This window comes from Ceratotherium simum, chromosome 40 (genome assembly GCF_057802395.1).
Source record: "Ceratotherium simum simum isolate JZ-2026a chromosome 40, ASM5780239v1, whole genome shotgun sequence".
Taxonomy (NCBI): Eukaryota; Metazoa; Chordata; class Mammalia; order Perissodactyla; family Rhinocerotidae; genus Ceratotherium; species Ceratotherium simum.
The window spans coordinates 11,761,376-11,775,040 of record NC_141939.1 but is presented as its reverse complement, the minus strand read 5'-3'; the positions used below and the strand labels follow the sequence as shown (position 1 = coordinate 11,775,040).

The following is a 13,665-nucleotide window of genomic DNA, read 5'->3' as shown; positions in this document are numbered from 1 at the left end:
CCTCAGGGGGCAAGAGGAAGGTCGATAACGCCCATGACCACGGCTGAAACTGAGAGCAAGTCACCACAAACACTTGCTGGCAGATGAATTACAGGAGGAGAGTGTTCTTTCTGTGCACTGGGACAGACAGAATGAAAACAAAGGGAGGCGTGGGGAGCAGTGGAGGGAAAGAGGGAAGGGCAGAGGGACTGTCACGGCAGAGTGGAGGGTGGCGGGCATCAGGGAGCAGGGCCGGGTGGGCCGGGCCAGGCAGGAGGGGTGGGTACATGCACAAGAACTTGGGTGGGCTTCCCATTTCAGCTGAGCTGCCCCTAAACATTCTCTGGGCTTCTAGCCACTGAGGCCTCCCATGTGTCATACGGAGGAACTAAGAAGCATGGGGCTCACTGCTCCCTGGCGTGACTTTGGTTTATAGAACGGATGATTTGGCATGGCCAGAAATGACCAACATAAGGAAGCTTGCACATTTCCCCATACACCACAAGCATAAACACCTCTGAAGAATGCTGGCGTCGAATACAGTGAAGGATAACCCACGAGATGACGCCTACTTGGGTTTCTCACCTCGGAATACGGCCCCACCGGCTTTCTCGTAAGCAGATGTGGAGGGAGCTCCTTAGACAGAACCCTCCCCCTGTCCCACACTCAACCAACTTCACTCCCTGCTCCCCTCTTCCTCCCTAAATTTCTGCCCAGCTTCCGCACTCCCCGACCCGTTCCTACTTTGTCTTAACTACCTTCCCGTTGCATCAGACCCCCACACTGTTCTTCTGCGATAAGAAATAAAAACAATTCATCTTGCAAACTTGGGAGCTGCAGCTCATCTGGTAACAAATGAGTACCTTTGCGCTTAAATCGCCACCACAAAATGCTGACTGCAACTACAGCGCCAGGAAGCAGGGCGGAAGGACAGACAAGCTTGGTCCTGGAGCCCACTGCGTGGTCCTCCTGCCTCTCCCCTAAACAGCAGACTGGTTTTCATTGCACACATAGACAGTGCTTGGCTGGATTCTCCTTCGGATGCGCTCAGGCACTCTGGGGAGGATTTGGAAGGTCTGGGGCAGCAATTCTACGCAGGCCTCGCGGAATTTTTTGATTCTCCAGCAGTAGACGATGGGGTTGAAGACAGACTTGAGGTAGCTGAGCCAGAGGACGCAGGAGCTAGTGGTGTAGAAGGAGGAGCTGCAGTAGAACCTCCGGCTGAACACAGACAGGAGGCTGTAGACCGAGTGCGGCAACCAGCAGAGCGAGAAGCCCACGAAGAGGATCAGGATGGTGGTGAAGGCCTTGGTTTTGAAGCTCAAGTCCACGCTGACCTGCTGTTGCCGCTGGAGCCGCCGCAGGCCAGCCCTGGTGAGCTGTCGCAGGTCCAGGCTGTCGGACTGGTTGTGGACACGGATGGCGTTCTTCCGGACCGTGTGGAGGATGCACAGGTAGGAGCACAGCATGACGCCAAAGGGCACGAAGAACACAGCCACCACCAGCGTCACCACATAGGCACGGTCGGCAGGGAACTCCGTGTAGCCCAGCACGCACTGAGGGGCCCGCGCAGGCACCTCCACGAACGTCCAGCCTGCAAGCAAGGGAGCGGAGACACAGAAAGACAGAGCCCAGGAGATGGCGATGATCGCCTTGGCCCTCCGTGGGTTCAGCTTGTCCTGGCGTTGGACAATGATGAGAAAGCGGTCCACGCTGATGATGAGCAGGATGGCCACGCCCTCCAGGACAAAAAACCAGTAAAGTGTGGCCGAGAGGCGGCAAAAGTAAGTCCCAAAGTGCCAGTGGACGGTGATCAGGGTGACAGCGGTGAAGGGCAGGCAGCATAAGGACAGCATGATGTCGGAGAAGGCCAGCGTGGCCAGCAACAGGTTGATGGCAGAGCGCATGGCTGGCCTCTGATACACGATGATGCAGACGACAGCGTTGCCAAGGAATCCGACCACAACCATCAGCATCATGATTATTGCCAAGGATGTCCTGAGGGGGGCGGGAGCTGCGGTCACCCCAAAATCCAACACATTGCTCCCATTCCGCAGCAAGTATTCGTAAGTCTCAATGGACGTGCTGTTACAGGCCATCATGGAGAAAAACTTGGAGCCGGGACAGAGATGACTGGAAGTGCTCCCTCAGCGCTTTGATGGCTGCTGTTTTCTGTCTGCCGGTTGCATCTTCTTCCCTGATGTCTTGCATCTCTAGGACACTGGAATGGTCGAGAGCAACATCTTTTTTTGGGAGCACTAGCCAGGGTTTGCAGTCCATTGATCACATCCTCATCGTCTCCACGACAACCAATTGTGTCCACCGCTTTGTTCTCGGGGGCTTTTGGTAGCCTAGAGCACAGATGAGCACGAAAGAGAAGGGAGTTAGACTTTCCAAGCACGTGTGGAGGCGGTGTTTTAAATTTTCCAGGTATTCTAAACACTAGAGTGTTGAGAAAGAATGACTCATTTCTTTACCATTTGAGACGAGGCTTGATATTCACCAGTATCATGAGCCTTGTCAAGTAGCCCAGGGAAACCTAATCAGACTTACTTCATGGGGCATGAGGAAGTGAGTGCTTTGCAACTGATATTTATGTAAAGAGCAGGTATTTAATAACTTGGATTAAAAGCAACCTGACTGAGTGAAGCTTTGGACAAGCCAACTTCCTTGAGAATGCCCGCCCCATGAGGGTAGGGAGTTCTGTCTGTTCTCTGCTGGAGCCCCAGCACCTAGAAGAGGGCCTGGAACACAGGAGATGCCCAGTGTTGAGTTGAAGTTGATGAATAAATGGTAGTTGATGCTGCTACAATAACATTTGTTTAACTTTGTTCTGAGATAAGTGGAGATTCACATTCAGTTGTAAGAAATAATATGGCAAGATCCCATATACCCTTCACCCAGTTTTCCCTAATCTTGGATAACTGTAGTGCTGCTATAGTATTACTTTTGGACATGCTGATGGGAAGGAGAAAACTGTCCCCAAAGATAAGGCCTTTTCAAAGACGAATGTTAATTTTTATTTTGTTTCTCTCAGATGTAGCAAGAATCGTGGTCAGTAGCTCAGGTCTGGAGTCTGAGTGCCTGGGCGGGGTGAAATCCAGCCCCCACCACTTACTATCACTGGGCACCAACCTCTGCTTGTGTGACCTCTTCCTCTGTAAGGTAGGAGTAATAATCGGGCCTACTTACAGAGGAGCTTCGAAGAGTAGATGAGAGAATAATAAAGTGTTTTACCACGCCTGGATCACAGGCGGTTCTCAATAAGCGTTTGAGCCCTGAGGCATTTGAGCCCTGAGGCAAACCAATTACAACGTTACAATGGGTAGTGCTTCATTTATATGCTATACACACGCGCATGTTTGCATCTGTTCTGGATCTGCCAACAGGTGAAGTGTCTCCATCCAGAGCAGGGATGTTTCCGGTTCGTTTCCCGGTCCCTCACCCCCAGCCATTTCCAATATAGCTGATTGAACCAGGCAGTGACCCAAGGGCAGCTAATCCGTAGCCTGGCCCATGATGGGATGTAACAGAGGGGTATATAGAAAGAAGCCTCAAGGTGTAGCCAGGCCACAAAGGTCTGTCCGATAGTCTCCATTTGCCCCTCCAAGCCTCCTGGCCACTCTCTCCGCTGGCGCCGGCCTGGGAGACTGGGCCCCCTACCCTTAGGTGGGAGGGGAGAGAGGCGGGATCTTTCTTGCCCTTGCTCCCTCCCACCTGTTGTGGTTGGCAGCAGTTCATTCCTCTCCAAGGTCTCAGCCCCTCCAGGGCAGCCCTCCCTCCGCCCGGCCCTCTCTCTAAGTTCCCTGACTGTTCCCGCCTCAGCCTGCAGGCTTAGGGGTGATGGGCTCCCTACCGCTGCTGGCCCCAGCGTGCTGCTCCAGGCCTCACTGGCTTCCCTTCACCTGGCCTCTCCTCTGACAAGAATGCAAACTGGTGCAGCCACTATGGAAAACAGTATGGAGAGTTCTCAAAAAATTAAAAATAGACATACCATATGATCCAGCTATCCCACTACTGGGTATTTATCCAAAGAACATGAAATCAATAATTCAAAAAAATCTATGCACCTCTATGTTCATCACAGCATTATTCACGATAGCCAAGACGTGGAAGCAACCCAAGTGCCCATCAATGAATGACTGGGTAAAGAAGATGTGGTATATATACACAATGGAATACTACTCAGCCATAAAAAAAGTCAAAATTGTGCCATTTGCAAATTCATAGATGGACCTTGAGGGTATTATGTTAAGGGAAATAAGTTAGACGGAGAAAGACAAATACCGTATGATCTCACTCATATGTGGCAGATGAACAAACAAACACATAGATAACAAGAACAGATTAGTAGTTACCAGAGAGGAAGAGGCTGGGGTGGAGGGTGAAAGGGGTAAAGGGGCACATGTGTATGGTGAAGGATAAAAACTAGACTGTTGGTGGTGAACACAATGCAGTCAATACAGAAGCTGAAATATAATGACGTACACCTGAAATTTACACAATGTTATAAACGAATGTGACCTCAATAAAATAATTTTTTTTTAAATGCCCAAGGTCACATAACAAGAAAAAAAAAGAATCTCTTATTCATCAGGGTCTGGTCTCTTTCCTCTCTGCATCCTGACTGATACAAGGGGTCCCGGCACGTGGAAGCTATGAGGAAGCAGAGACTGAGAGTAAGCAGATGGTAGGAGGCAGAGAAAAGTTCTGTATGTGTGTGCGTAAGGAAACAAACAGAGAAATCTGCTTCAGTTCCTGACAGGTTTCCGGTGAAAGTTGCATTTCCACATTCATATCAATATCGGCTCCTTTCTTTGCTTTTAGTTGAATGTTGAGCTTTTCCTTCTTGTCTAATCTCTTACGCCAACCTTTCCCGTCACCTCTCAGAGACAGCCTCTCTTGAACGTTTTCTGGTTTCAGTTTTGCTGATGTCTAACACCCATAACTCTACATGATTCACTTCTCTCTTGCTTCTTGATCTACTCACTTTAGACGCTCTGTGCCGTCACCATATGAAAGATGAAGGTTGGGCTTGTGCAGCACTGCCTCATTACTCTCTGCCTAATGATCGATGACTTACTCTTTTTAAAATAATTGAGTTACCATTGTAACTGTAAAGAATATACTTAAATGTCTGTATGGTATTCCATGAAATATGGACAGTATCTCTTCCTCTCTACTCATAAGACATGGAATCAGTACCTCTCTCCTTTTCCCACCTCTCCTCTCTCCCTGTCACATCCATTCTGTTATCAATTATGTCTTTACTTTTTACCCAGTTAGGTCATCAATAGTCACCTTCTCTCTGCAGCCACAATGAGGTCTTCTGTGCTTTTTCATTCATTGACTTTAAGAATTTAACTCCCATTAAATGGGTTTACATTTTTATGACTGTGTAATATTGTCTGGGGTGCGGATGGATTGTCTGTGCTGGAATTACTTCTCCCGGACCAGTTTAACAGGATCCTAGAGGGGTCATCCGTGCAAGGAGCACATTCCTAGCAGCAAGGTCAAATGGAGTCTCTTTCCTGACGACTCCTCGAAGCTTTGATGCTGCAAACCTGCCGTATCCCAGTTTGTTTCCTATGCAGCCCGTGACTTTCTTGTGCAGCGTTTTGTTTTCCTTGAGTTTCTTGTTGCCTTTCTCCTTTTTCCTTTTGCTTTATCTAGTTTTTTCAGTCCTGCTTTCTCTGCAGATGGTCCTTCTTCCCAAGGCTATCCCTCCTGGAGCTTTTGCCTCTGCTCCAGCTCTGGCTCTTTGCCCTCTGGGTGGGTGGCACAGCTCCATCGGGAACCGCCTTTCACTGCTCCTCTGTGAAGAAGGCCACTTGTTCCTAACCCTTTGTCATCTTCTTTCTTGTTTTCTTTATTTTGCTGGACAATATCCTCAAATTACTTGCTAAGAAAGGGCTTAGAGGAGGTAAGCTTTCTGAGTCCTTGCATATCTGAAAATCTTTCCTCTGCCTTCCCACTGACGGATGGCTTGGTGGGCTACAGAATTTAGGCTGACACAGTGTTCCCTCAGACACTGGGAAGATTGGTCCTTCTAACATTCAGTGTTGCTGGTATTAGGTTTGAAGTAGATTTGATTCTTTTCCTTCATAGGTGACAAGTTTTTGTCTCTTAAAGATTTGATATTTTCTTTCTGAAAATGGTTTTACAAGGGTGTATCTAGATTTGAGTCTTTTCTCATTTATAGTGCTGGGTACTCAGTGGGTCTTTTAAATCCAAAGCCATGTGCATCTCAACTCTGGGAAAGTCCCTTCTTCATAGCTTCATAGTTTACTTCCTCTCATCTTTCTGGGGGACACTTACCAGTTAGATGCTAGACCTCAGTGACTGGGCCTAATTTTTCATTTCTTTTCCTTTATGTATATTTTTATTTTTGTCTCAGTTTTTGGTCCTTTTTTCACCCCCTAGCCTCTGGGGGATTTTTTAAACCTTATGTTTAGTCCTATTTAATTTCTAATTTTGGCGATCATATTTTAAAAATCTAATAGGGTTCTTATTTTCTATGCCTTTTGCATAGCAACTCCTTCTTGTTTATGGATGTACTATACTCTCAAAACTCTCTGGGGTTATTAGAGATTTTATTTTAGGTTCTCTTCTTTTTTCTCAATTTTATTTGGTTTCTCTGGAGTCAGGGCCTCAGTTTATCTCACCTTTCTCTTTAAGAATGCTGGTTCTCTTCATGGCTAGTGATCAGGCTAAGTTCTAAGGGCTGGCCAGCTGCTGCGGGTGAGTTTCTCCACAAGCTCTCTCACTGAGTGGCATGCCCATGGGTAGCCCAGTGTAGGTCAGGCCTTGTGTCAGGGTGAATGGATGAGGTGCCAGCCCTGGAGCTGAGAGCTTCCCAGTGCCAGGAAGAGTATGGCTTCCCTCTGGGATCCCATCATCCACACTGTAAACCTTCACTACCGCCAATAGCATTGTCAATACATTCATTGAAGAGTCCCCTACTTTTTGCCTAGGGGAGGATATAAATATCTGTAGCCTGAACTTCACATACAGCGAATCTCCCTTTAAAAAAAACTGGTTTGAATGAGTTTCTGTTTTTCCAGTGCAGATGTTAAATAAGTATTTCACATAATGTACAAGGATTATACCAACCTCACCACTCACCTGTAAGAAGTCCTAAGTATATAATAGGGGGTAAGAACCCAGTCCTGGATCAGATAGATCCTACTAACTCGTGATCGCTACTTAATTTCTCTAAGACTTCAATTCTTCCTCTGTAAAATGGGGATAACAACAGTACCTACCAGAGAGAGAGAGTGTGAAAACCACGTGAGGAAATGGACTCGAGGTGCTGGGTACACAGTAGCAGTTCATGTGCATGAGCTGGTAATCTGTTTTCTTTTTTTCCCGACTTTACTGAGATATTACTGACATATAACATATGTAAGTTTAAGGTGTACAATGGGATGACTTGATACATTGTGAAATTATCACCACAATAAAGTTAGTTAACACCTCCATCCCCTCACATAATTACCATTTTTTTGTGTGTGGTGATAATGCTTATGATTTACTCTCTTAATTTTCAAGTATATAATAGAGTATTGTTAACTACAGTCACCGTGCTGGACATTAGCTCCCCAGAACTTATGCATCTTATAACTGAAAGTTTGTACACTTTGACCAGCATCTCCCCATTTCCCCCACCCCCCCGCCCCTGATGTGTTTGGCTTTTTTAGAGTCCACAAATAAGTGAGAACATACAGTATTTGTCTTTCTCTGTCTGACTTATTTCACTTAGCATAATGCCCTCAAGGTCCATCCATGTTGTCGCAAATGGCAGAATTTCCTTCTTTTTTATGGCCAAATAATATTCCAGTCCAACATTTTCTTTATCCATTCATCCATTGATGGACACTTAGGTTGGTTCCGTGTGTTGGCTATTGTGAATAAAGCTGCAAGGAGCATGGGGGTGCAGATATCTCTTTGAATTAGTGTTTTTATTTATTTATTTATTATTTATTTATTTTTTATTTTTTATTGTGGTAACATTGATTTATAACATTGTATAAATTTCAGGTGTACATCATTATACTTCTATTTCTGCATAGATTACATCCTGTTCACCATCAAAATGCTAATTACAATCCATCACCACACACATGTGCCTTAATCATCCCTGTCGCCCTCCTCCCTCCCTTCTTCCCCTCTCATAACCACCAATCCAATCTCTGTCTCTATGTGTGTGTTTGTTTGTTGTTGTTGTTATCTTCTACTTATGAGTAAGATCATACAGTATTTGACCTTCTCCCTCTGACTTATTTCGCTTAGCATAATACCCTCAATGTCCAACCATGTTGTCACAAATAGCTGGATTTCATCGTTTCTTATGGCTGAGTAGTATTCCATTGTGTATATATACCACATCTTCTTCATCCATTCGTCCCTTGATGGGCACTTAGGTTGCTTCCAAGTCTTGGCTGTTGTGAATAACGCTGCAATGAACACAGGGGTGCATGTCTCTTCATGCCTTGGTGTTTTCATGTTCTTTGGATAAATACCCAGCAATGGAATAGCTAGATCGTATGATAGTTCTATTCTTAATTTTTTGAGGAATCTCCATACTCTTTTCCATAGTGGCTGCACCAGTTTGCACTCCCACCAGCAGTGTATGAGAGTTCCCTTCTCTCCACATCCTCCCCAACACTTGTTGTTTCCTGTGTTGTTAATTATAGCCATTCTGATGAGCGTGAGGTGATATCTCATTGTAGTTTTGATGTGTATTTCCCTGATAGTTAATGATGTTGAACTTCTTTTCATGTGTCTGTTGGCCATCTGTATATCTTCTTTGGAGAAATGTCTCTTCAGCTCTTTTGCCCATATTTTAATTGGGTTGTTAGTTTTTTTGTTGTTGACATGTATGAGGTCTTTATATATTTTGGAGATTAACCCTTTACTAGATATATGGTTTGCAAATATCTTCTCCCAATTGTTAGGTTGTCTTTTTGTTTTGTTGATGGTTTCCTTTGCTGTGCAGAAGCTTTAGTTTGATGTAGTTCCATTTGTTTATTTTTTCTATTGTTTCCCTTACCCAGTCAGACACTGTACTTGAAAATATGTTGCTAAGACCGATGTCGAAGAGCATACTGCCTATGTTTTTTTCTAGAAGTTTCATGGTTTCAGGTCTTACGTTCAAGTCTTTAATCCATTTTGAGTTAATTTTTGTGTAGGGTATAAGATAATGGTCTACTTTCATTTTTTTGCATGTGGCTGTCCAGTTTTCCCAACACCATTTATTGAAGAGACTTTCTTTTCTCCACTGTATGTTTTTGGCTCCTTTGTTGAAAATTAGCTGTCCATAGATGTGTGGGTTTATTTCTGGGCTCTCAGTTCTGTTCCATTGATCTTTGTGCCTCTTTTTGTGCCAGTACCATGCTGTTTTGGTTACTATAGCTTTGTAGTATATTTTGAAATCAGGGAGTGTGATATCTCCAGCTTTGTTCCTTTTTCTCAGGATTGCTTTAGCTATTCAGAGTCTTTTGTTGTTTCACATAAATTTTAGGATTCTTTATCCTATTTCTGTGAAAAATGTTTTTGGAACTTTGATAGGGATTGCATTGAATCTATAGATTGTTGTAGGAAGTATGGATATTTTAACTATGTTAATTCTTCCATCTGCGAGCACAGCATATCTTTTCCATTTCTTTGTGTCTTCTTCAATTTCTTTCAACAATGTTTTATAGTTTCCAGTGTACAGATCTTTCACCTCTTTGGTTAATTTTATTCCTAGGTATTTCATTATTTTTGTAGCAATTGTAAATGGGATTGTAGTCTTAATTTCTCTTTCTGCGACTTTGTTGTTAGTGTATAGAAATGCAACTGATTTTTGTATGTTCATTTTGTATCCTGCAACTGTACTGTATTCATTTATTATTTCTAAAAGTTTTTTGGTGGATTCTTTAGAGTTATCTATATATAAAATCATGTCATCTGCAAATAGTGATGGTTTCACTACTTTCTTTCCAATTTCAATCCCTTTCATTTATTTTTCTTGCCTGATTGCTCTGGCTAGGACTTCCAATACTATGTTAAATAGGAGTGGTGAAAGTGTGCATCCTTGTCTGGTTCCTGTTCTTACAGGGATAGCTTTCAGTTTTTCACCATTGAGGATGATATTAGCTGTGCATTTGTCATATATGACCTTTATTATGTTGAGGTGCTTTCCTTCCATACCCATTTTATTCAGAGTTTTTATCATAAATAAATGCTGTATCTTGTCAAATGCTTTCTCTGCATCTATTGAGATGATTATGTAATTCTTATTCTTCATTTTGTTAATGTGGTGTATCACGTTGATTGATTTGTGGATGTTGAACCATCCCTGCATCCCTGGAATAAATCCCACTTGATCATGGTGTATGATCTTTTTAATGTATTGTTTTACTGAATTTGCTAGCCTTTAGTTGAGGATTTTTGCATCGATGTTCATCAGTGATATTGGCCTGTAATTTTTTTGTGTGTGTGTTGTCCTTGTCTGGTTTTGGTACCATGGTAACGTTGGCTTCATAGAATGAGTTAGGAAGCTTCCCTCCCTCTTCCACTTTTTGGAAGAGTTTGGGAAGGATAGGCATAAAGTCTTCTTTGAATGTTTGGTAGAATTCACCAGAGAAGCTGTCTGGTCCTGGACTTTTACTTTTCGGGAGGTTTTTGATTACTGTTTCGATCTCCCTACTGGTGATTGGTCTATTCAAATTCTCTATTTCTTCGGGATTCAGTTTTGGAAGGTTGTATGATTCTAAGAATTTATCCGTTTCTTCTAGATTATCCAATTTGTTGGCATATAGCTTTTTATAGTATTTTCTTATAATCTTTTGTATTTCTGAGATGTCTGTTGTAATTTCTCCTCTTTCATTTCTGATTTTACTTATTTGAGCCTTTTCTCTTTTATTTTTGGTGAGTCTAGCTAAAGGTTTGTCAGTTTTGTTTATCCTTTCAAAGAACCAGCTCTTGGTTTCACTGATTTTTTTCTATTTTCTATTTTTTTATTCTCTATTTCATTTAGTTCTGCTCTGATTTTTATTCTTTTCCTCCTTCTACTGATTTTGGGCTTTGTTTGTTCTTCTTTTCCAGTTCCTTTAGGTGAACTGTTAGATTGTTTATTTGAGATTTCTCTTGTTTTTTGAAATAGGCCTGTATTTCTATAAACTTCCCTCTTAGAACCACTTTTGCTGTATCCCGTAAATTCTGGCATGTCCTATTTTCATTTTCACTTGTCTCCAGGTATTTTTTTATTTCTCCTTTGATTTCTTCATTGACCCAATTGTTGTTCAATAGCATTTTATTTAATCTCCACCTGTTTGTGGCTTTTCTGATTTTCTTCCTATAGTTGATTTCTAGTTTCATACCATTGTGATCAGAAAAGATGCTTGGTATTATTGCAATCTTCTTAAATTTATGGACACTTGTTTTGTGGCCTAATATGTGATCAATCCTGGAGAATGTTCCATGTACATTTGAAAAGAATGTGTATTTTTTGGTTTTTGGATGGAACATTCTGTGTATATCTACTGAGTCCATCCAATCTAGTGTGTCATCTAAGGCCAATGTTTCCTTATTGATCTTCTGTTTGGATGATCTATCCATTGGTGTAAGTGGAGTGTTCAAGTCCTGTACTACTATTGTGTTACTGTCTATTTCTCCTTTTATGTCTGTTAATAATTGCTATATATATTTAGGTGCTCCTATGTTGGGTACATAGATATTTATGTGTATTATATCCTCTTGTTGGATTGTTCCCTTGATCATTACGTATTCCCCTTCATTGTCTCTTGTGACAGTTTTTGTTTTAAAGTCTGTTTTGTCTGATATGACCATTGCTACCTCAGCTTTCTTTTCATTGCCATTTGCATGGAATGTCTTTTTTCATCCTTCACTTTCAGTTTGTGAGTGTCTTTAGGTCTGAAGCATATATATATGGGTCTTGTTTTTTTATCCAATCAGCCACCCTATACCTTTTGACTGGAGCATTTAGTCCATTGACATTTAAAGTAGCTATTGATAAGTATGTACTTATTGCTATTTTTAAACTTTTTTTCTGGGTGTTTTAGTAGTTCTTCTCTGTTCCTTTCTTCTTCTCTTGTTCTCTTCCCTTGTAGTTTGATGGCTTTCTTTAGTATTATGTTTAGGTTCCTTTCTCTTAGTTTTTTGTGTATTTATTATAGGTTTCTGACTTGTGATTACCATGAGGTTCTTATATAATAACCTACGTATATAACAGTCTATATTAAGTTGATCTCTCTTTAGTTTGACCTCTTTCTTAAAGCTCTACTCTTTTACTCCCCTCCTCCCACATTTTATGTTTTTGATATCATAGCTAACCTCTTTTTTGTGCGTTTGTATCTGTTACCCTCTTATCATGGAAATAGATCATTTTTTCCTATTTGTGGTCTTCTCTTTCCCCCTTAAATAAGTCCCTTTAGCATTTCTTGTAGGACTAGTTTCTTGGTGATAAACTCCTTTAATTTTTGCTTGTCTGGGAAACTCTTTATCTCTCCTTCCATTCTGAATGATAACCTTGCTGGGTAGAGTATTCTTGGCTGTAGGTTTTTTCCTTTTAGCACTTTAAATATATTGTGTCATTCTCGTCTAGCCTGTGAGGTTTCTGCTGAGAAGTCAGCTGATAGCCTTATGGGGTTTCCTTTGTATGTAACTTGTTCCCTTTCTCTTGCAGCTTTTAGGATTCTCTCTTTATCTTTAATTCTGGACAATTTAGTTATGACGTGTCTTGGTGTGGGCCTCTTTGGGTTTATATTTTTTGGTGCTCTCTGTGCTTCCTGTACCTGGATGTCTGTTTCCTTCCTTAGGTTAGGGAAGTTTTTAGCTATTATTTCTTCAAATAGATTCTCTGCCCCTTTGTCTCTCTTTTCTCCTTCTAGGACACCTATAACACGGATGTTAGTGTACTTGATGTTATCCCAGAGGTCCCTTAGACTGTCCTCATTCTTTTTTATTTTCTTTTATCTGTTCAGCTTGGGTGATTTCCTCTAGTCTTTTGTCCAGCTCACTGATGTGTTCTTCTATATCCTCTACTCTACTATTGAGTCCCTCTAGTGAATTTTTCATTTCCAGTATTGTATTTTTTATTTCTGATTGGTTCTTTTTTATATCTTCCATTTCTTTGTTGACGTTCTCACTGAGTTTCTTCATTCTTCTCCCAAGATCAGTGAGCATCCTGATGACTCTTTGTTTGAACTCTTTGTCAGGTAGATTGCTCATTTCTGTTCCATTTAGTTCCTTTTCTGGGGTTTTGTCCTGTTCCCTTACTTTGAACATGCTCCTTTGCCTCCTCATTTTGCCTCTTTCTCTGTGCTTCTGTCTGTGTATTAGGTAGGTCAGCTCCGGGTCTCCTGATCTTGGAGAGCTGACCTTATGTAAGTGATGCCTTATGAGGCCCAGCAGTGTGCTTCCCTCTCATCACCAGTTCCAAATGTTCCAGAAGTGACCCCTATGTGGGTTACAGGTGTCCTGTTGTGGCAGGGTTGCTGTTGCTGTAGGTGCCCAGGGAGGCTGAGCTGTCCCCCTGGCCAGCTGGTTTTAATGCTCAGCTGCGTGTGGTTATCGTGGACCATTCAGTCTCTTTACTGGGTGGGGGGAGCCCCAGCACAGTTGGCTGCAAGGTCTAATAGCACATTCCTGTTGCAGTTTTTCTATTAAGTGGGTAAGCCC

General features: G+C 42.5%; 1 protein-coding gene across 1 annotated transcript; it reads right to left on the bottom strand.

The window, feature by feature from the left end:
- Nucleotides 1–2,193, bottom strand: GPR45 (G protein-coupled receptor 45). Its single transcript, XM_004435874.3, has one exon. It carries the CDS (start codon nt 2,079–2,081, stop codon nt 960–962), a length of 1,122 nt encoding a protein of 373 aa, XP_004435931.1. The 5' UTR covers nt 2,082–2,193; the 3' UTR covers nt 1–959.
- Nucleotides 2,194–13,665: the final 11,472 nt, after the last annotated feature.

Coding starts and splice junctions, on each gene's coding strand:
- GPR45 (XM_004435874.3), bottom strand. CDS start 2,081: ATGATGGCCTGTAACAGCACGTCCATTGAGACTTACGAATACTTGCTG.